The sequence below is a fragment of the Urocampus carinirostris genome, chromosome 9 (assembly GCF_059441175.1).
Source record: "Urocampus carinirostris isolate Australia breed hairy pipefish chromosome 9, RoL_Ucar_1.0, whole genome shotgun sequence".
NCBI lineage: Eukaryota > Metazoa > Chordata > Actinopteri > Syngnathiformes > Syngnathidae > Urocampus > Urocampus carinirostris.
The window spans coordinates 23,502,825-23,525,464 of record NC_142357.1 but is presented as its reverse complement, the minus strand read 5'-3'; the positions used below and the strand labels follow the sequence as shown (position 1 = coordinate 23,525,464).

The window sequence follows — 22,640 nt, the reverse complement described above, 5'->3', positions numbered from 1 at the left end:
CCTTTTATAAGAGCGTTTCTCAACTGGTGGGGCTTGACCCAAAAGTGGTTCACGGACCTGTTTTCAGTGGGTCATAGTCCTGCCATTATTGGATAGTGTGCCTTTTCCTTGGCAAAGTAATACTAAGAAAATAAAAAAATAACTGAGAGTCAATTACACTCCTTAACAGTAAATGGCAACACTGTCCTGCAAATGCAAGTTGATACCTGCCATTTCGCAAACAAGAAAAAAAGTGCTAAACTAGAATCTCAAAGACTTACTGCTGCTCATTTATAGCCCACTTTTCAAAATGACTGGTGGGTACTTCACTCGAAATTGCATTTTTGCTTTTCCCCTTCAAGTGAGATCCAAGATAGATGGGGTGAATGGAGTAGTTATTAATCAGTTGGTGGGTTAATTGTTAATGTAACTTTTTCTGACACAGAAATATCAAATATGTTAATGTGTATACTTTTTAACTTACTTTTTGGCACAAAAGATAGGCTTTACTTTGTTATCATAGATCACTTATCCTCCTGTGAATTTTCCCTACGGGGATGAATAAATAATCTATCTATCCTCCTTCGTCCCCATAAATAAAACATTAAATCTCGGTTTGCTTCAGGCTCCGTCCCGCAAATCAAGATAATTGGTCGGTCTCAAGCTGGGTCCGGCTTTAATATTGTGACCCACTGAAAACGGGTCCGCGACCCACTTTTGGTTTGCAATCCACCAGTTGAGAAAGATTGCTCAAGTGGCTACTTCACTCAAAATTCAATTTTTGTTTTTCCCCTTCTAGAAGACGAGCTCCTTCAAGTGAGATCCAAGTGCATCGATAGCATGAATGGGGTAGTTATTGAGAAATTGCTGGATTGCCTTCTTGGTGCAGTTTTTAGTCGCGATGAAAAAGATGACATTATAGAGAGGAACACCACTCGCAGGAGCAAAGCAGTTGCATTCATCGACGCAGTGTTGGCGAAAGGGCCCGAAGGTTCAAGGCAAATGATCTTTCACTTGCAGCGCGTGGACAATACTGTTCACAAACTCCTGCAATTGCCTTTTGTCCCGTGCCTCTGATCTGGCAGGTTACACTTTCAGAATGCTTGCCAATAAATTGACTGCTGAGTGGAAGGGACTGGAACGCCTGTGAAAAACATGCAACCAACTCAGGGACTCTGGAACCAAAAATTCAACCATGAGATATCTCAAGTCTGAGGCCTGCATACTAAGCAGTCACCCTCTTTGCTTCCTGGAACTGAAACCTCTAAGCGCTGCTCAGTAGAAGAAACTAGAATCCCCAGACAAAAAAAAATAAAAATAAAAACGTTGGCATGGAGGACACATGCAACCAGGTCAGGGAGACTGGAACCAAAAACGCAACCTGAGATCTCTCTACTCTGAGGCCTACCTACTAAGTAGTCACCCTCTTTGCTTCCTAGAACTGAAACCACTAAGTGCTGTACAGTGGAAGGAACCGGAACACCAGGACAAAAATACAAAAAAACAGGCATTAAGGACACATGCAACCAGGTCAGGGAGACTGGAACCAAAAATTCAACCTGAGATCTCTCAACTCTGAGGCCCACGTAATAAGCAGTTACCCTCTTTACTTCCTAAACCTGAAACCACTAAGCGCTGTACAGTGGAAGGAACCGGAACACCAGGGCAAAATCACAAAAGCATACATAGGCATTAAGGATATATGCAACCAGGTCAGGGGGACTGGAACCAAAAATTCAACCTGAGATCTCTCAACTCTGAGGCCTACGTACTAAGCAGTCACCCTCTTTGCGTCCCAGAACTGAAACCACTAAAAGATGAGCCTAACGCTCAATGAATTACACAAGTGACTTGCTTACAAAGGTATCGCACATAGTGTTACAGTTTTGTAGCTTACTGGATTTGTTCATTCCAGCACACTAGGCTCAATTTACATTGATTTTAAAAGGACAGTGTGTATTTTTGACCACTAAATGTCACTGTTTGGTATAATCACAGTGCAACTGAAAACTGGTGCTAAAAGAATTCAAACTATGGAGAGTCAAAGTGATGAAAACGCACCATTTTCCTCCTTTTTTTTGCCCAGCGTTTTTTATGTTTATGGGTACCCGTAGCAATAAGATGGCCGACAAGTATGTCAGCTCCCTTTTAGTTGAGGCTCATGCAATGTAAAGAAAAATCAATTTTAATTTCTCGACCTATTCAGTATTTTTAATGATAGTTCTATTTTGTTCTCTTATTAATCAAATCAAAATATATTTTTTAAATGAATAAAATATTTTTACCCCGAAAATGTGCAAAATAATACACAATGCCCCTTCAATACTCGGCTGTTTGGGTCATCCACAGGTGAAAGTTCACGTATTTTTGCTTATTATTTTAATCAATTTTGATTTTATTTATTTTTTTATGGGTGAAGTGTTTACTGCTAGTAGGCGCTAAATAAGGCTCCTCAAAATACTGAATACAATATTTTACTTTAACACCGTTGCCAGTACACCACTGTGACTTTTATGAGAGTAATATTTTATGTTTTATTTGGCATTTTTATTTTTTGTTTTTCCATAAAGCCAAAGAAGAAAATCTTTGCAGAGATATGGGTTTAGTATTATCCGGTTCGTTCGTGAACGACGCATTTCCTTTCAGGGATTATGTGTGGCTGAGAAAAGGATGAAATTGTTTAGTATTTTATTTTTTTGTACATTTGTTAATATTTTAATTGATTTTTCCTGTGTTTTCCATTTAATGTGTTACGCAACAAATGTAAATTTTTTTCTTGTATGAAAAGGTTAATTGTTGTTGCAATAAACCGTTGAAGAGTTTGAGTTGCTTGAAGTTGTTAATTAAATCAAAGCTTAAAGCTACTTATTGTAAATAAGTTTAAATACGTTACACAACACAGCGACATCTTGTGGTAGATTAAATAAATAAATGCTACGATAATTTGAGAAGAATGCTGTATTAGATATTTTTTCTAAACTATTAGTTAATTTTGTGCATAATGATACTTTCTCATTAGTAGTAATATACTGATAAGTCCCCCCAGCATCAAAACTGTCCTTTTTTTGTTTTCTCCTTCCCCTCGTTTTCTTTTTTGACTTTTCCCATTTTTAATTTTTCCTCCTATTATTTTTTGTTTCCACCTTGTTTCAAGTCATTACTAGTCTGACTAAATCCCACCCTCAATAACTATTTTATGACGATGAAACACCTACTGCAGCTCAGGGTTGGGTAGGGTTACTTTAACTTGATTACTTTCAATTGCTTTTGGATTACTCCAGTACCAAATATGCTAATAAAAGACAAGAGAAACTAAATATGAATAAAATTATGACTCACAACACGTGGTAAGCTTTCTCTCCTGGCTTTGATCTCCGGCAAAACTAACATAAAATGCGACAGAAACAAAATGACAATAAATCCAAACAGCTTCCCAACATCATTTTTGCCGTTCCTTGTATTCCGTTACTCCCCAAGCCTGCACAAAATTGAGTACGGTAATTGTATTCATATTTAGTTTCTTTTGTCTTTTGTTAGCATATTTGGTATTGGAGTAATCCAAAAGTAATTGAAAGTAATCCAGTTAAAGTAACCCTACCCAACCCTGCTGGTATTCCCAAGCGATTTTCCATAAAAATACTCACCAGGCCCGACCCAGCTTAGCCTCCAAAATCAGATGTTTTCAAGGTAGTATGGCCGTAAGCCAATGGATACCCTTCATTAAGGATTTGTATATGCTACACTTTGCATACATTTTATTTCTTTTTCACTCTATTTGCACGAAGGACCTTTAAACATTTTTTTAAATCCAGTAGTCTAAATGAGACGGTAGGTGGCAGTAATGAGACCCGCGGTGCATTCAGTGAGTGAGAAGGGAGAATGAGGAAGTGCTACAGCTTCAGGTCTGATAAGAAACGCACTTCATTTTAGTGCTTGGGATGCGAAGTTCTTATTTTGTGAGACTAATATCCGCAAAGCGGTATTTAAAAATGCCATGGGTAATTGTTGGGCTTTCTGCGTAGGACTCTTTAGAAAAGAGGCCAACAGGATCCAAAGAGGAGGCGGGTAAGTGGCACACGAGCCCGGCTAGGTGAGCTAACTAGCGTGACAGCATCCCTAAAATTGTCAATAGTGTTATGCTAACATTGCCCAAAGCGCCCGAGCCGGAATTGATGATACATTATTCCTTTCGAGAATTTTGTTTATTGAAATTAAAAATGACATGTGGGGGGTTTCAATTATAGAGCATTAGAGACCCCACCCCTATAACCATTAACTGGGCGTATTCTTACGTCACTCGTCGACTGCAACTTTATCAAGATAACCGAATTCGTATTCTGGAAAGTATTCCCAGTGCATATTTAAAACCCGTGAAGCCTAAACATTGGAAATTAAAATGTCACACATTTACCGTAAAATCCGGACTATAGAGCGCACCTGATTATAAGCCGCACCCACCACTTTTCAGATTCAGATCTACTTTATTGTCATTCTAGTACACGTGTATACAGAACGAAATGTCGATACATCTGACCCGCACAGTTTCCTTGAATGTACAGATATAAATAAAATGTTGTATTGAGTTGTAGTATTGAGTGCTAATAATATACTAAATAACTATGGCTATGTATAGTATTTTACAGTAGCGCAAATAGTGCAAGAGGAGTAGCTAACCAGATGTGCAAAATGTGTCGTCAGGTAAACAAGTCAGGTAAACAGAACAATAACACTGTAACAATAACGCTGTAAGTACAATAGTGCAGAGAAACAGATGTGCAAGGAGTGGCTAGCTATAAAGAACTCCCAGTAGTGCAAAAAGTCAAACAAAACCCACAGATGTACAGATTAGCAGCAGTTTAGATTTACTATGGGTTTGAGTGACCATTTAACAGTCTAATGGCCAGGGGGACAAGACCATTGTGGAACCTGGTGGTCCTGCACCGCACACTGCAGTACCTCTTCCCAGAGGCTAGCAGAGTGAACAGTCCATGATTTGGGTGAGAGGGGTCCCTGATAATGCTCTTAGCTTGGGATAGGCAGCGCTTCTGGCCAATGTCCTGAATGGAGGGAAGAGAAGTCCCGATGATTTTCTCTGCTGTCCTCGTCACCCTCCTCACACTACCCCAGTCGGTAGCGCTGCAGCCTCCACACCACACAGAGATACAGCTGGTCAGGATACTCTCTATGGTGCCCCTGTAGAATGTGATGAGGGAGGGTGGGGGCAGGTGGGCTCTCCTCATCCTCCGCAGTGATTTGCCACTTTTGTACTTACACAAGCCACACCTCTGTACAAGCCTCGTGCGCACACATTAAAACTTGTGACACAATCACAAGTTTTACCCAGACCAGGCTGTAAGTTCCACGATTGTGGTGGTTTGAACAAATTTATTGACACTAATAACAGCAAACAAACAATGTGAGGTTTGAACAACCCTTCTCGACAATCTTAACAGCAATCAAGCATATTCACAATTTATGTCTGGCACTATGACGTTTTAACATTTGTAACTAAATAAATAGTAGACAATCTTAGAACCACAATCGGCATCATGAATGGAAAATGATACCCGTAATTAACGTATGATGCAGACTTGTAAAGTCTGGGTCCCGTTGAAAGTAATCCAAGGAAACAAAATGTATATTTCCATAGTTAAGGGTGGGAAAAATATATATCCACTATTGTCCGCTGCGACAACAGACAGATCTACCGGTAACTCAGCTTTACCCTACTTTCCATCAGCCCGCGTTTGCTCCGCCCCTTCTTTTTGATTCGCTCGTAGAACACATAACAGAATAAATCTCTAAAATAAATACATTACAAAAATACACAGTTGCAAATACATATTATACATGGTTACACATATTTACAAAGAAAGACGGTACACTGAGAGAGTTTTCAAAGCTTTAATAATAATAATATAACTTTCATCCCAAACCATTCCTTTGAAAGGTACCTACACGCTAGTAGGATCACGCTCGCAATGCATCAAACGTGTCTGTCAAAAGAAAGCATCCCGTAATTGTGAAATTCACGGTAGATCGTCCTCAACTTCCTCCTCATAACTATCGCCATCAAGGGCGTCTTCCTCATTATCAGAACGTACCTTTCCTTTACAGACAATGTATGCATAAACTTAGAGGTTGCAGTCTTTTTTTGGCGCACATATTCTACTGGTCTTAATCTTACCTTTTATACTCCAACGCCGCTGGTGGCCGTTAGAAAAATTACATAAATTGGCCGCTTCACTGAATAAGCCGCAGGGCTGAACACTTGAGAAAAAGTAGCGGCTTATAGTCCGTAATTTACTGTATTTTCCAATTTTTCTTTTTATTGCACTCAAGTATCCATCCGTTATCGGCACCGCTTATCTTCACTAGGGTCGCGAGGGTGCTGGAGCCCAACTTAGCCATCTTCAGGCTGTGGGGCAAGGGATACCCTGAACTGGTTTCCAGCCAGTCGCAGGGCACACAGAGACGTACAGTACCGACGCTGCCCTGCTTATGAACGTGGTTCTGGACGATCGTTCGTAAGTTGAATTTGTTCGCAAGTTGCTTCAGTGCTATATTTTGTTTGTTTATTATAATAATGATTTTATTAATAAGCTTATTATATAGAATACGATCGCTAGTGTCGGAAGCGCAGCAGAATGCGCGTTCACGCGAGGGGGGAGGATTTTGCAGGGAAAGCGCGTATTCTGCTGCGCTTCCGACAATAGCTTTATTGTTTTAATAAGCTTATTATATAGAATACGATAGCTATTGTCGGAAGCGCAGCAGAATGCGCGTTCACGCGAGGGGGGGAGGATTTTGCTGGGGAGTCGAAATTAGGGACTACAGCGGCAGACGTATGCACACAGTAGCATCAAACGTTCGCTTAGTTTGCTACGAAAAAAACAATACCGAGATAGAGGCTACCGCGGCGAACTCGTTTGACTCGATTTATTTGCCGTTTCGTGATAGTCGGTGTATACCGGATGGTACCCATAATTGACAAATTTGCGTTTTTCCGTACATATTTTCTTGTACGTCGTACACGTCTTAAAATGCATGATAAAACGTACTTAATACGGCAAAAACGTACAAGTTGACAGGTGTGGAATACGTATGTGAATGGTTTTATGTTTATGTGTGAGACTAGTCCATGGTGGCCCCTGCTCAATGCCCAATGTCGCCTGGGATGGGCTCAAACACCCATGCGACCCTTATTGAGGACAAGAGGTTTAGAGAGTGAATGAATCACCAAAAATCTTTTTATATTCATGAATATATACACTTTGTTTCAAACGAGCACATGCATGTTTCATTGCAGTAATAACACGTGTGTTCTTCTAGATCCAAGTATTTTCGCAGCAGCACCACCGGGGAGCATTACACAATAGAAGTACGATTTAAACCTTTTAATCTTTTTATTTTTTGTTGTCGTTTTTAATCTGATTTCTGTACTTGTTTTTATTCCTCAGTTTGAAAACCTTGTAGAGAGTGATGAGGTAAGGGTTGTTGTTGATTGAGCTGTAAAACTTGAAAGTCATTCAAATTTGGATGTTCCACAACAAATTAATATTTGTACTGAACACAGAATTTGCAATGCTAAACATATTGTTCAGTAGTGCTGTCGAAATATTGGTGAGGTAATGGTTTGTGTGCTGTTTTTTTAGCAGGATGAAAGCCCTCAGCCTTGCCCAAGGTAGAATACGTCTTCAAATGATATACTTCAAAAGGAGCATTCCAAATGTAAAGCATTGCAAATTTTCTATTTTGTTGCTGACTACTCCAGACCAATCAGTGAGGATGAGCTGAAGAACCTTCGAGAGCATCGCTATACGGACATCTCCGATAAGCAAATTCTCATCGACCAAAAGCTACAAGCAGAGGTAATATTTATTTAGATCAAATTCTTAACTCATTCAATGCCAGACGTATCGCTTAAATGTGAAGAGAAGGTGCCAGCCATTTTTTGACATCTTGACTCATTTTTGAAGATCTAAATAAAATTTATTTCTGTAGCTGTCTAAGTTTAGGACTAGGCGATATGACAAAAATTGGTATCATGATAGAAAAAAATCTTATCGGTTGATATGAATAAATATCGTGATGATACCTCACGTTTTTTTCCTGTTCACTTTTAATCCTAATTTTTGCCCCTGGGTGAATGTTGACAAAATCACATGCTGATATAAACAATCTACAAAGTATTCCACATTATTTCACAAAAATGTACATTGTAGGGACGAGGCCCACAGCCGACTCCACTCACAGAAAAATTCACTGAGAGAAAATGTCCAACACTCTCCAGCTGTATAATAAAGATTTGAAATATAAATTAAATCAATTTTCTCTTTAATCCAAAGTATCCCTTTTTTATTTTATTTTCTTTGTTTATTGTATGTGTTCGTCTTGCTGTCGGTCGGCCCTCATGAGGGATATGACCATGGTAGATAGATATTTTCTTTTTTATCAAACTTGTAGGTAGCCAACTCCAAACAACTGAGGCTGAAGGGCCTCTCTTTTAACATGCGTTGAGTGGGTATGCTAAGTGTTATCCTTCATCTCTTTTAATCTCTTCATCTCTTTCGCTTTCACTCTGTGAGCCGCTCCTGCAAATCATTGGTTGATCCTCGTCACCTTCTTTGTCTCCTAAGTGTTAGTCTGGAATTTGCGTCCCCATTTTTTCTGGTGTTGAGTTATTGACTATTATTGAACATTTGAATTCATTCGCAAACAATGCTTTCCATAAAGCCAAGGGAACTTTGCTTGCAAACTAACCTTTTATTGCAAGAACACTCAATTTATGCATTGAGAATGCATGCACTTTTCAGCGCCCCAAGTTTCCGGTGACGTGATGACGTGATTTTGGTCACCATGGCTATCACGTTCTTGCGGGCGTGCACGAAACGGTTTTCCACTCGCCCTGACAATTACAATGGGACTTCGCCATAAATTTTAGGGGGGAAAAAGTTCAAAGTGTTAACTGTCTGTCCTGTAACTGTGACCTCACTGCTTAACTACACCTATACTCGCCATATGGGGTCACCTACACTCTTTCAATTGCTTGATACAGTGAGCAAAACCAGAAAGCGGAAGCGTTTTGTGTGAAAAAAGATCTGATAAAAGCCATCTAATGGTGTTTTATAATACTGAAATCATTCCCAGAGGCTTAATACTTACTGATGAGCTGAGCCATCCGTCCATTATCTGCACTGCATACCCTCAGCAGGGCATCCCACTTATCTTCGGGCAGTGGGCGAGGAACACCCTGAACTCGACGCAGCCAGTCACAGGGCCTCACTGGGACAGACAACTTACACGCTCATTCACACCTAGGGACAATTTGGACCGGCCAATCAACCTGACATGATTGTTTTTGGATTGTGGGAGCAAAGCTGAGTGCCTGGAGGAAACTCACGCAAGCACGGGGAGAACATGCAAACTCCGCAGAGGAAGGCTGGTAGCTGAAATTGAACCAATGACCTCAGAACTGTATCGCGGACGCGCTAACCACTCCGCTGCCGTGCTGCTCCTGTTTCGGAACTCGGGGTCAACCTAATGTTACGTTATGGCATTGAATGAGTTAATTTCCTGTCAGCCCACTTAATTATTGTTTCACTTTTGAGACTTACTTTTGCTTATCTTATTATTTTGCTACATTATCAGTTTGTTTATGTTCTGTTTGTTAATTTTCTGTTTTTGTGTTTTGCTTGATTTTGTCACGTCACTCAGTTAGAGGCACAAGAGGAGAGGTTGAGGCTAGAAGAGGAGGCTAGAAACGCTGCCCAGCGGGAGGCCGCCAGGTTGGCGCGTGAGCGAAAAGCAAAGGAGGTGAGGCGACATTGAGCGCTCCTCCCTTGTGCCAGTTGACCGTACCGCTTCGCTTTACTGACAGGCATGCAAGCCCCTTTGTGGCGGCTGTCTTTTTTTGCATCTTGCCAGAACAGTGGTACCTCTTTATACGAGCACCTCTACACACAATTATTTCGAGAGACAAGTTTTTGTTTTGTTTTTTTGACACAAGTCTTGCTTGCTTTACGAAGGAAAGTCCACTTCACGAGCAGTCCCAGGGTCTACCACTAGAGACCGCCGTCAGCTCGGTCCAGTTTGGGCATGCGCCTTCCACCAACAGGCACCTGATTCCACACCTTTGATCATACCTGTAGAGTACCTGTTTTCCACAGAAAGTGTATTTTGATCGCATTTCTTTTAATAGCATTTACTTTTTGTAACTCTTTAACCTTCGCCATGAGTTTGGTAAAGGGTCATGTTAATGTCTCTTAACACATGACCACTGAATTCCGAGGTTAGGATCGGGCTTAAAAAAATTCAGCCTGACCCGGGCCATTGCGTAATAAAGTCCAAACCTTCCCGAGCCTGACAAATTAACTTGATTTGAAGGGGTGAACCAAAGGCAAACCCAAATTTTCATATTTAATTTCTTACAACTCTGTATGAGGAGTTATTTTGGCCGAACTTTTGTGGGCTGCTCAAGATGGGGACCGGATCTATGTTTCGGATCCTTCACTGCACGACACTGAAACCACAACAGCAGTACGTTGTTAAGAAAAGTAGCAAAGAACAGTGTTGGGTGGATAATTTGAAAGAAAAAAAAATTCAAATGACAAGCCTAGTCCGAACCCGGACGTAATGATGGACATTTTAGGCCCGACCTGAATTTTGGTTCAGTTTCAGGCATACAATCTTCCTTCTAATCGACATGAAGCAAAAAATAATAGAAAAACTGTTTGTGTGAGTGACCAATCCAAGCCACCGTATTTTATGTTTAATTATTATTCAAATGTGGTTTTAAAGATCTGTAAGATTACTTTTATTATACCTATTTAGGGTTTACTTGGATGCTTTTGCGAGGACAGGAACGAACCATTTAGGTTTTAATTATTTCATTGTATCACATGACAAAATTGAGCTACAAGGATCATCCTGGAACAAATTAATCACGCATGTAGAGGTACCACTGTACTTGTTTGCTTGGTGACCCAAGTTTACAATTGGAAAGTACATGAATACTGAGTGTCTTTAACACAAAAGTAAGGAATAATTTTCAAGTTTATCATATAAAAACTTACTGTATACATTGGTACCATTTTATACGAGCACCTCTAAACATGACCATTTCGGTATACGAGTTTTTTTTTTTTTTTTTAAGTTTTTTTTTTTTTACACGAAACTCTTGCTCTCTATTCCACTCGATCGAGACAGCTCACCCCTCTTGACTGCTTACTGCCAGCATCAGCTTGTACAATTTGCGTCGTTTACTGCAAGCATCAGCTCGTATAGTTTGCACATGCAAACTACTACTGACAAAAAAGATGGTGGTGTAAAAAATGTTTGTATTTACGTTCATTTGAATTTACAGTTTCTTTAATCTTATTTATACTGTAAGTGCTTACGCATCAACATTCTCTCAATCTCATACTCGTCATCCTCCGCTAATTGCAGCCCATATTACCGGTAATAATTCCCGTTACTAAGCGATAATAAATTTTAAGCACAATGTGGAATATTGGCAATCTATGATGACGTTGCCGTCTGCTACCAGTGATAGAAACAATCTAGATTAAAGCTTAGATGGGAAAGAAAAAAATTGTCTTTTTTTTGACAATGTTCCTGAGTAAAAACGGTGTATACAATGTAAAATACAGGGAAATCGTAGAAGTTTACAGGTATGCGATCCCCATGACTCCTCCTTGCAACTTAGTTTTTAATTATACAGTATCATCACATGAGCAATTCGAGCTATGAGCACGATCCTGGAACAACTAAGCTCGTTTAAAGAAGTACCACTGTATTTGTTTGTCTGGTGACCCAAGTGCACAATTTGGAAAGTACATGAATACTGATTACCTGTCTTCGAAATTGTGTCATTTACACAAAAGGGGAAGGAGTTAAATAACTCTGGGTCCATATACACAGAACTTAATTTAATAAATCATTTATACATACTGTATACCTGACACACAATTTATGCCTCATTTGGTTACTCTTCTGTTTAAGATTTATTTGCTGACTTTTTTTCTGCAAAAAGAATAACTGACAGTTTGTGTTATTTGATTGTGATGACAGTAACCACTTGCGTGGGCTCTTCTTCCGCAGCTCTTGACCCAGAGGACGAGGGGGAAAGCCGATGGGTGCGGTAACGATTCTCTGCCGAAAAAGTGAGTCACGTCCCCTCATAGGGCAACTGAAGTATTTTGTAGCCGAGTCAGCATTTTTTTCTTTGCTGTAAATATTTTTGGGGTGGAATATCGGGGTCAGTTTCTATCATTTAGGAATAAATGCAAAGAAAGTTTCGCAAAAAAAAGCAAATGGATTAATCTAAACGTTTTGAACCGTATTACATTGGTCACAGTTTGTTCTATTTTATATTTTTGAAAAAACTGAAAATATTGGTCAGCTGTTATTTTTACTGACTATTGGCTCTATTTGAGGTCCTATTAGAGGTTTTGAGCTCATAGAAGCAACTTCGACCGTTTGTGTTTAATTAATAAACTGAAATAATTACCAAAGCCTTGAAACCTTTTGGAGAGCTGCAATAAGGCTTTTTACTTTGCGTACTTTATAAAAAAACAGTAGCCTTTAATGATCTGCTTTTTTAAAACAAATATCTTTACTTCAGTGGCATCAAATCATTTTTGCGTCAGTCCACACATTTATTTATGCAAGTATTTTGACAAATTAGTGAGGTCTCATTGAAAGTGATTGTTTTGGATGTTGATTGTTTCAGCAAAGCGATATGGAAAATATGAATCAACATTTTCGCCTATCCTCTGATATTTTCCAAACCAGATTTTTCTACAATAGTGATTTGAACAAGTTTTGTTTTACAACAGGGATCTTGATCTCTTAGCCCTGGGGCCAATTGCGCTCCACAGAATGATAGTTTGAGGCCCCCCTCTTAAAACAGAAGTTCAAAAGGACAATTTGTATATTTGGGCGCCTATTTGCATTTATTTGACATAACTCGAGGCTCACCTTTTTCATTTTTTCTTCTTGTTTCTTTGTTTTTTTCTACTATATTTTTCTTTTCTTTTTTTTTTCTCCTTTTTTTTTGTATTTTATTATTTTTCCTTTTTCTACTTTTTCCTGTTTTTTCTTTTAAATTTCCATGTTTTTTTCCTTTCCCTTTTATTTCTTCTTATACTTTATTCTTTTGAAATAAATTTCTTTATATCCTTTTTCATTCTTTTCAAAAGGCAAAAAAATGAAGAAATATTGTATGGTTTAGTTCCTTTTCTCTCTGTAGTTTGTAATCTTCCTCGAGGTTTTGTAGCGCAATACAGCTACATTTAGTGGTTAAATAATACACACAGTCCCTTTAAGTATAATTTCAGCCCATGCAAATTGTCGATGTATTTTACTGATTGATTGGTTTATATTCCTATTTTGTTTGGAATATTTTATAAAACATATATGAGAATTGCAAACTTTTTTTAATCAGATCTTTTCCGGCAGAAAAATTGATATAGCCCAACTTTACCCAAAACCTAGCCAATTGAGTTTGAGACCCCTATTTTAGAATAAAGATTGAAATGAAATAAATTATCAACAAATGAATCGTTTAAGATTACTGTCTATGCTACTTGATTCATCCTGAAGGCAAAACAACCAGGAAGTAGATGTTTTTTTATATACTTTAATACAACTCAAGTAGGGAGGCGGGGGAGATTGAGTCCGAGTGGACCATGTTCCGCGCCTCCATTGTCGAAGCGGCTGATCGGAGCTGTGGCCGTAAGGTAGTCGGTGCCTGCCGCGGCGGCAACCCTCAGACCCATTGGTGGTCACCGGCGGCGAGGGATGCCGTCAAGCTGAAGGAGTTTTATTGGGCCTTCCTGGCCTGTGGGACTCTGGAAGCAGCTTGCAGGTATCGGCTGGCCAAGCAGAATGCGGCTTCGGCGGTTGCCGAGACAAAAACTCGGGCATGGGAGGAGTTTGGCGGGGCCATGGAAGCCGACTTCCGAACGGCTTCGAGGAAATTCTGGTCCACCATCCGGCGTCTTAGGGGAGGGAAGCGGTGTACCATCGACACTGTGTACAGTGCCGATGGAGCGCTGCTGACCTCGACCCGGGACGTTGTGAATTGGTGGGCAGAGTACTTCGAAGACCTCCTCAATCCCACCGACACGTCTTCCTCTGGGGAAGCAGAGCCTGAGGACTCTGGGTTGGGCTCTCGTATCACTGGGGTTGAAGTCACTGAGGTGATCAAAAAACTCCTCGGTGGCAGGGCCCCAGGGGTCGATGAGATCCGTCCGGAGTTCATTAGGGCTCTGGATGTCATGGTTGACACGCCTCTGCAACATCGCGTGGACATCGGGGACAGTGCCTCTGGACTGGCAGACTGGGGTGGTGGTTCCCGTCTTTAGGAAGGGGGACCGGAGAGTGTTTTTCAACTACAGGGGAATCACACTTCTCGGCCTCCCTGGTAAGGTCTATTCAGGGGTACTGGAGAGGAGGGTCCGCCAGGAAGTTGAATCTCTGATTCAGGAGGAACAGTGTGGTTTTCGTCCTGGCCGTGGAACACTGGACCAGCTCTACACACTCTGCAGGGTCTTTAAGGGTGCATGGGAGTTTGCCAGTCCGGTCTACATGTGTTTTGTGGACTTAGAGAAGGCATTCGACCGTGTTCCTCGGGAGGCCCTGTGGGGGGTGCTTCGGGAGTATGGGGTACCGCACAGTCTTATCCGGGCTGTGCGGTCCCTGTATGCTCGGTGCCAGAGTCTGGTCCGCATTGCCGGCAGTGAGTCGGATTCGTTCCCGGTGAGGGTTGGTCTCCGCCAGAGCTGCCCTTTGTCACCGATTCTGTTCATAACTTTTATGGACAGAATTTCTAGGCGCAGCCTTGGCGGGGATGGAGTCCGGTTTGGGGGCCTCAGCATTGCGTCACTGCTTTTTGTAGATGACGTGATGCTGTTGGCTTCCTCAGGCCGTGATCTTCAGCTCTCGCTGGAGCGATTCGCAGCCGAGTGTGAAGCGGCTTGGATGAGGATCAGCACCTCCAAGTCCGAGGCCATGGTTCCCAGTCGGAAAAGGGTGGTATGCTCCCTCCGGGTCGGGGAGGAGGTCTTGCCCCAAGTGGAGGAGTTTAAGTATCTCGGGGTCTTGTTCACGAGTGAGGGTAGGATGGAACGGGAGATCGACAGATGGTTCGGTGCAGCGTCTGCCGTCATCCGGACCCTGTACCGGTCCGTCGTGGTGAAGAGGGAGCTGAGCCGAAAGGCAAAGCTCTCGATCTGCCGGTCGATCTACGTTCATACCCTCACCTATGGTCATGAACTTTGGGTCATGACCGAAAGAACACGATCCCGGATACAAGTGGCCGAAATGAGTTTCCTCCGCAGGGTGGCTGGGTTCTCCCTTAGAGATAAGGTGAGAAGTTCAGTTATCCGGGAGGGACTCTGTGTAGAGCCACTGCTCCTCCGCGTTGAGGAGCCAGTTGAGGTAGCTCGGGCATCTAATAAGGATGCCTCCTGGACGCCTCCCTCGGGAGGTGTTCCGGGCATGTCCCACCGGCAGGAGGCCCCGGGGGCAACCCAGGACACATTGGGGAGACTAATTCTCTCGACTGGCTTGGGAACGCCTCAGGGTCCCTTCGGATGAGCTGGAGGAGGTGGCTAGGGATAGGGACGTCTGGGCTTCCCTTTTAACGCTGCTGCCCCCGCGACCTGACCTCGGATAAGCGGAAGACAATGGATGGATGGATGGACAACTCAAGTAAATAAAATTAAAGCACTTCATTAAATCAACATAAAATGTACGATATCCAAAATACTCACACCCAAAAATAAATGGGTAAAATAAATAAACCTGACTGTTTGGAATTAAAAAAAAAAAACGGAGTACAAAAATTAACAACCCTAAAATAAACGTGTCCTAGCAGCAGCCCCACGTTGACACCAAAACTATGCTACAGGTTTGGTTTCTTTTTTATAATAATTATTAGGAATAATTCTTTGTTTGCAGCCCTAATTTTGAAATTAGGTTTTCCAAAGCAGTTGCGGGTGTTTTCATTCCAAAGCACTGAGGTTGTTTTTTTGTTTTGTTTTTAAATGTTTGTCATCCTGACCCGTTTCAGACAAGCCAGTGATGGTTTCGACCCCTCCCTCCAGAATGTCAAGTCAGAGGCTTTTAGAAGCGCCAGTGAGTGAACCGAATCCGCCTGTCTTATCTAATCCGATTGAAAGTACATAACATCTGCTCCAATAAGAAACTATGATTGAATTAACCATGCGGAAAAAATAAAAGATTCAATGCCGTAATGCTTGCAATCACGGCGTTTCTAGGACTTCCCTCGGACGCGAACGCGCTGACGCCCAACACGGAGAGCAGCTGGGATTTCACCACCAAAACGCGCTCCACCAACGATGACTGCACCTCCCTGGATCTAGAGTGGGAGGATGAGGAGGGTGAGAGTCTATTCTATTGTTTGGTTTAGGGAGAAGAACTTACTTCTTTCTAGATGATGTGTTTCAACTCTCCTACGGCCCGGCAACAGATTCAATCTGGCCCGTGAGACAATGCTGGGAGAAGCACAAGAGAAATATGAGCTGCTTCACGTCAAACAATGACCTGCAGTTTTAAATGTGTCCATTGGATTTAGCCAAAGCCAGGCTCAGATCCCAAAACAAGCCACTGTATCTACATTTGTTGACTACCATCAATCAAGCAGAGAAAATGTGAGGAAACGCCATTCCCAATGTTTTCACTTCATGGTATTGCCTGGAATTTGAAACTTTGTTACTCTCTGCAGTCATCTGTTGGCTTTAAGTCATGATTGAAGCCTCAGTCATTTCATTCATCAAGTGTGTGCCCTCAAACTATTCTTTTTCATCTCTTATGGGGTTTGGTTTGGCATTTGGACTCTCCTTGAGGCAAGCTTTTTCTTACATTCAGCATTTTTATGCTTCACAGACACATAGAAAGAAAAAAAAACGTGGGGCATCAAGCATGACATCACTCCCCAGCACTAATCCCCAACTCACATTCAACTCACTCAAATCTAGTGCGTTCCTCTGCGAACAGCTTCGCCAAAAGCAAGATAAAAGCAGGTAGGCGGTGGAAAATAAAGCATTAAGGCTCTTTGAACTCTGTTAGACATCATTAATAAATACTTAGCCAATTGGCACAGAGGTCCACCAGACCCATCGCACCCACCACCTGGTCTCTCATTTTGATCCAACCAAGGTCCGGCCGTGTAATTTTACTTAGGGGAAATAATCCCCGATATCATAGGCGCCGCCGCGAGCGGCAGCCTTTCCATCAGCTCCGTGTTATTTCGCTCTTTTTGTGATTTCTGGTTTTAATTGTCTTCTTCTATCTTCTGTGTTTTTCGTCCCGTTTGACAACTACACTTTGGATTACTTTCTATCCCATCGTTATGGGTTTTAATGCACAAAGATGTGTTTATTCGAGGAATCAACTCCTTGCCCTGAAGAATTCTCATGCCGGCGTGATGAGGGGGCCCTATCGTGGCTGCAGAGCCGGAGCTAAGGTGAAGGCTAAGCGGCTAGCAGCGTTATAAGCCTTCGGTACGGTCCGTTATCATTGTAAATGTGAACTCTCTACCAAATAAGACCGACGAACTGACTGTGCTGGTGAAAAACATCAAAGCGTATAGGGAGTGCAGTTTGCTGTGTTTTGCCAAAACTTTGCTCACGTCTAGCATCCCGGACGTGGAGCTACCCGGCTTCGGCGCTTTTAGGGCAGACAGAGACATAAACGCCTGCGGGAAGTGGAGAGGAGGTGGACTCGCTATATACGTGAACACGAGGTGGTGTAACCCTGGGCACAAAGTGGAACTTTTGACCTAGCGTGTGACGTCATCCACTCCGCTGTGGCTAAACTACACAGCACCCCAAGGCCATCCTGTTAATCTCGTAATAAACAACAAAAGGATACTGCTGGAAGTGTGAATTTCCCTATGGGGATAAATGAGGTATCTATCTAATTCAGATGCGTGTCTGCGTTCAGACTTTTTATTTTGTCCAGGTCTTGAATCCTCTTGATAAGCAGTGTTTGAATTAATTAATTTATATTTGAATGTTTTCTACCCATTTTAGGATTCAACCGAGCACTGCCAGCCTGGGAAAGATCCCGAACAGAAGAAGACCTCCTGCGAGCCGCCTTGAGGCCCGGTGGCAAGCAAGCACACAGCGGGCCTACCTCCACCTCTGAGGACTCAAACGCGCTGGAGTGGGAGAACGATTTTGTAAGCACTCATCCGGAGGATAATGGCGAACCGCAATTTGAGGGTTTTGTCAACCCCGTGCTGGACACCCCCTCAGAGGACTCTTCAGATTATGGTCTCAAGTTGGACGACCAGGACAGATAGTGTCTCGCATTTTGCCCCCCTGCTCACGTACACACAAGCTCACCAGCTTATTTTCTCGATTTGTAATATCAGGCAATACACTGAAAATGAGCGCTAGAGTTGTTTTCAAACACTTTAATTTTCAGTGTTTTTTATCGCTGATAATTGCATGTAATGTTGATTAATTATCAAAAACTTTATGCCAGTTCACAATGACTGCGAAATCAATTCCTAGAATCTTGGCTCTTATGGCAGTGGAAGGTGGAAAATAATGTGTTTAATTAAATGTCTAGCCGTTTTGGTCTGTCTCAGCTGCTGTACACAGTATCACAAAATATTTGTTGTCCATTAGAAGAATATTATCATTTTCAAACGTTATCATTATCTCATCCTGCTACCGAATGCATATTAGAAAATCATTGATGGTTAAACTAATGTAACAATGGCATCTGGTTTGACAGTCTGCACATATGCAACATGTATAGATTTGTCTTGGGTACATTTGAATTTAGTCCTATCAGAATAATAAATTGCAAATTTATGTTTTGTTACACGTGTTTGATCTGTGTCTGCTTTTCATCAAGACAAATATCTAATCAGATTCCTATTGATTTAACTGATCTGCAACCAATTTTGTATCAATTACCCATAAATTATTTTTTCATTAATATAGGTAGTCAAGTCATGTTTATTTGTATAGCCCTTAATCACAAAGAGTCTCAAAGGGCTGCACAGATCAAAGACTATTGCAAACTACAGACTATTATTACACCATCCCCTGATCTAAAGCCTACATGAGGGCGAGGAAAAACTCAAAAACCTCAACATTAGGGAAATGAAGAAACCTTGAGTAAGGACTGCACGTGTGGTTATCCCCCTTCCAGGATGACCAGGCTGCAATGGATGTTGTAATAACAAATAATACACAGATATTGTCAACTTGAAATATGAATCATTCATAAGCTATAGAATAGAAGTGTGTCTTAAGCCTAGATTTAAACAGTTCCACTGATGTTGCAGATCGAATCTCAGGGGAAAGAGAATTCCACAGCACTGGGGCCCAAATGGAGAACACTCTTGAACCTGCGGATCTCTTCTTGGCTCTTGAGATCACTAGTAGACCAGCATTTTCAGAGTGAAGGTTCCGGACTGGAACATAGAGGGAAAGTCAATCTGAAAGATATGAAGGAGCAAGCCCATGCATGATTTTGTATCATACCAACAGAACCTTAAAATCACATTTTAAGCTAACCGGGAGCCAAAATCGGGGTAATCTGATCAAACTTTCTTGTCTTAGTTTAAAGCCTCGCATCGTTTTGTACCAGCTGCAGACTCTTGATTTTGGACCTCGGGAGACCGGAGAGTAGTGCATTGCAGTAATCGAGAACATAGGGCGAATTTTAGCAATGTTGTGAAGATGGAAAACAACTGTTCTAGTAAAATTCTTAACGTGTGTTTGAAAGGACAGATAGGGGTCAAATATGACGCCTACATTTTTGACTGAGTCACTCTGGGTTATATTACATTAGTCAATGTTCAGAGCAGTTTTTGAGAAAAAGTCACAGCATTTGGATGGACCTATAACTAACATCTCGGTCTTTTTAGATTTAAGGCGCAAGAAGTTGAGTGACATCCATTCTTTTATCTCAGTGAGGTAGGCCTCCAAATATCCACAGTTTAGTGTGGCAGATTCTTCCATCGGAAGATCTACAGTAGTTGAGTATCATCAGCGTAGCAATGAAAACTGAAATTCTACTTGCGAATAATATCACTTAATGGAAGCATGTAAATGCTGAAAAGAAGAAGGCCAAGTACTGAACTCTGCGGAACACCACAGGTAACACTAAAGGGCTCAGCGGTAACTTCACCATCATTAACGCAGTGCGTCCTATCTGAGAGGTAGGATCTGAACCATAAAAAGACAGTTCCTAAGAGACCAATCCATTTTTCCAACCGGTCTAGCAAGATATTATGGTCCACAGTTTCAAAGGCAGCACTAAGGTCCAGAAATACTACAAAACGAAATCAAATTTAGTGCCTGAAAACAGGGACCTTATATATTGCTTTCCTTTCATTCTGAAATGAAAAAAAATACCATGGAAACGCTACAAAAATACAACGAAAGTAATAATATAAAATAAGATATGCTACAAAAACACAACTATGAAAATACTATTTTGGAAATACTTCTGAAATACTTATACAGAAACATTAGAAAAATACCACTGCAGTAATATAATACAAAAATACTACATGTACTTCAGAAATATTACGACGGAAATACAACAAAAATACTAAACAATAACTATAAAACTAAATATCAAATATGGTGCTTAAAACAGGGACCTCGTCTATTATTTTGCTTTCATTCTGAAATTAAAAAAATAGAGAATTACTACAAAAATACTACTACAGTTATACTATATTACAAAATACTACTACAGAATTATTTACTCCAAAAAGACAACTACATCAATATGACAAAAATATTACTAAAATACTTCTTTGGAAGTACATCAATTATACTTCTACTGAAATACTAAAAAAATACCAATACACAATACCAAAAAAATAAAGAAATATTACTACAAAATACAAGTACAAGAGTATTATAACATAAATACTGCAAATTAAACCTATAGCAATACTACAAAGATTCTCCTATGGAAATATCAACAATTCTACAAGAGAAAAAACTACAGATATACAACATTGTAATATGTAAATACTACAAAATAAAACAGAGTACGAAAATAATTTTAAAAAACAATACTACAAAAATACTACATTTATAATGCTACTGTGATAATACAAACATACGACACATACAACAACAAAATCGAATTTCGAAATACAACAAAGAATTATAGAAACAATTAAAAAATATTATGGAAAAACTTCATTAAAATTACTTCAGAAATACTACCAAAAATAGCATAAAAATTAGACAACTGAAACTACAAAAAAAAAACTACAGAACTTCTATTAAAATCTGACTTCAGAAATACTAAATAATACTTCAAAACTAAATAACACCCCCATGAAGGCTTGGGCCGGTACTGGCTAGTGCACAGGTGTCAAAAAGGCGGCCCGCGGGCCAAATCAGGCCCGCCAATGGTTTAAATCTGGCTCACAAGACAACAGTGAGAGAAGCGCCAGAGGAAAATGAGCTGTAGTTTTAAATATTTCCACCGGATGTCACCAAAGCCAGTTAACACTTGTAAAACAATTGTGGTAGTATTTCTCCATTTCTCTCTGACTCACTTCTTTTTTATTTATTTCTCTTTTTCTTTCTCCTGTTCTTTCTCTTTTCTCTATTTCTCTCTCACTCTCTAACTAATTTTTCTCTGTCTTGCTCTCTTTCTATTTTCTCTCTCTAATTTACACTTTAATTCTCTTTCTTTCTATTTTCCTCTTTCTTTCTCACCTTCTTTCCTTTTTTTTACCTCTCTCTCTCTCTCTCTCACCTCACTTTGTCTCTTTTTCTCCCGCTGACACTTTTTCTGTCTGTCGTTTCACTTCTCTTATTCTTTTTTCTTTCTCCTTTTTCACTTTATTTTTCTCTATATATTCATTTCCCTCTTCTCCATTCATTTCTCTATTCTGCTCTCTCTTTTTCTCCCTCTGTTACTCCGTCTCCCTGGTTCTCCCTGTCTGTTTATCGCTCTCCCTTTCCCTCCCTCTCTTTCTCTGTCTTTTTCTCCCTTTCTCTTTCTCTTAAATTTACTAGTCCGGCCCCCGTGAGATTTTTTATAGCATTTGTGGCCCTCAGTTAAAACGAGTTTGACACCCCTGGGCAAGTGGAATGTATATTTCCGCATGTTATTTGAAGGGAATCCAAAGTCCTGCACGAAAGCTGAGCTTCGGTAGTTGACATGCGTGTGGAAGAGCGAGAGCACTGGGCCGAATAATTAAAATGCAATTAACAGCACGGTCGCCAGTGGCGCTTGGGACAAAGGACAACAATATACAACAAACCAAAGCGAGGCAGACACACTGGAGCCAGCAACTTATGAGGCGTCCCAGAGCCGCAGCACGACCTGCGGAACACTTTCCGATTCCTACGCCTTTCCTTGGATCTATATATTTTTTTTAAATCTCTATTTAAAAAAAAAATGTTTATCTTTTCATTTACCATCACATTACGCAAACATATCTTGACTCAAGTTAATAATTTATTTAAACAACGGAAATAATTTTTATGTGAACTCAAAAAGTTTGAGTGAAATTGTATTTTTTAAAAACCGCATGAAGTAAACTTGTAATTGTTTTCAATTTTGTGGAGCTGTCACTTATGATTACAATTTCATATGAAATGCATTTTTGAATGACTATGACTTAATCAACC

At 40.7% G+C, this 22,640-nt stretch overlaps 2 protein-coding genes across 3 annotated transcripts in view; both read left to right on the top strand.

The window, feature by feature from the left end:
* LOC148359634 (uncharacterized) overlaps window positions 1–2,804 on the top strand; it is a 32,665-nt gene extending 29,861 nt beyond the window's left edge. The window contains exon 14 of the mRNA XM_088343303.1: window positions 779–2,804. Coding sequence (XP_088199429.1) covers window positions 779–1,056 — 278 coding nt within the window. The 3' untranslated portion in view covers window positions 1,057–2,804. The remainder of the gene's footprint in view (window positions 1–778) is intronic.
* Window positions 2,805–3,825: 1,021 nt separating this feature from the next.
* Window positions 3,826–18,843, top strand: ap1ar (adaptor related protein complex 1 associated regulatory protein). Of its 2 annotated transcripts, none has more exons than XM_088343302.1 (10): window positions 3,826–4,044; window positions 7,312–7,360; window positions 7,440–7,466; window positions 7,638–7,663; window positions 7,754–7,850; window positions 9,697–9,795; window positions 12,082–12,143; window positions 16,058–16,122; window positions 16,266–16,388; window positions 18,042–18,843. In XM_088343302.1, the coding sequence occupies exons 1-10, from the start codon at window positions 3,974–3,976 to the stop codon at window positions 18,311–18,313; spliced, it is 891 nt and encodes a 296-aa protein (XP_088199428.1). In that variant the 5' UTR covers window positions 3,826–3,973; the 3' UTR covers window positions 18,314–18,843. The 2 variants fall into 2 exon arrangements, with proteins under 2 accessions (XP_088199428.1, XP_088199427.1); XM_088343301.1 differs by having other exon boundaries at window positions 7,635–7,663.
* The last annotated feature ends 3,797 nt before the right edge of the window (window positions 18,844–22,640 follow it).

Excerpts from the sequence above, each read along its gene's own strand:
- ap1ar (XM_088343301.1), top strand. The coding sequence starts at position 3,974 with ATGGGTAATTGTTGGGCTTTCTGCGTAGGACTCTTTAGAAAAGAGGCC. Across the intron at positions 7,851-9,696 it reads ACCAAAAGCTACAAGCAGAG|TTAGAGGCACAAGAGGAGAG; the intron begins GTAATATTTATT and ends CACGTCACTCAG. Across the intron at positions 9,796-12,081 it reads GTGAGCGAAAAGCAAAGGAG|CTCTTGACCCAGAGGACGAG; the intron begins GTGAGGCGACAT and ends CTTCTTCCGCAG.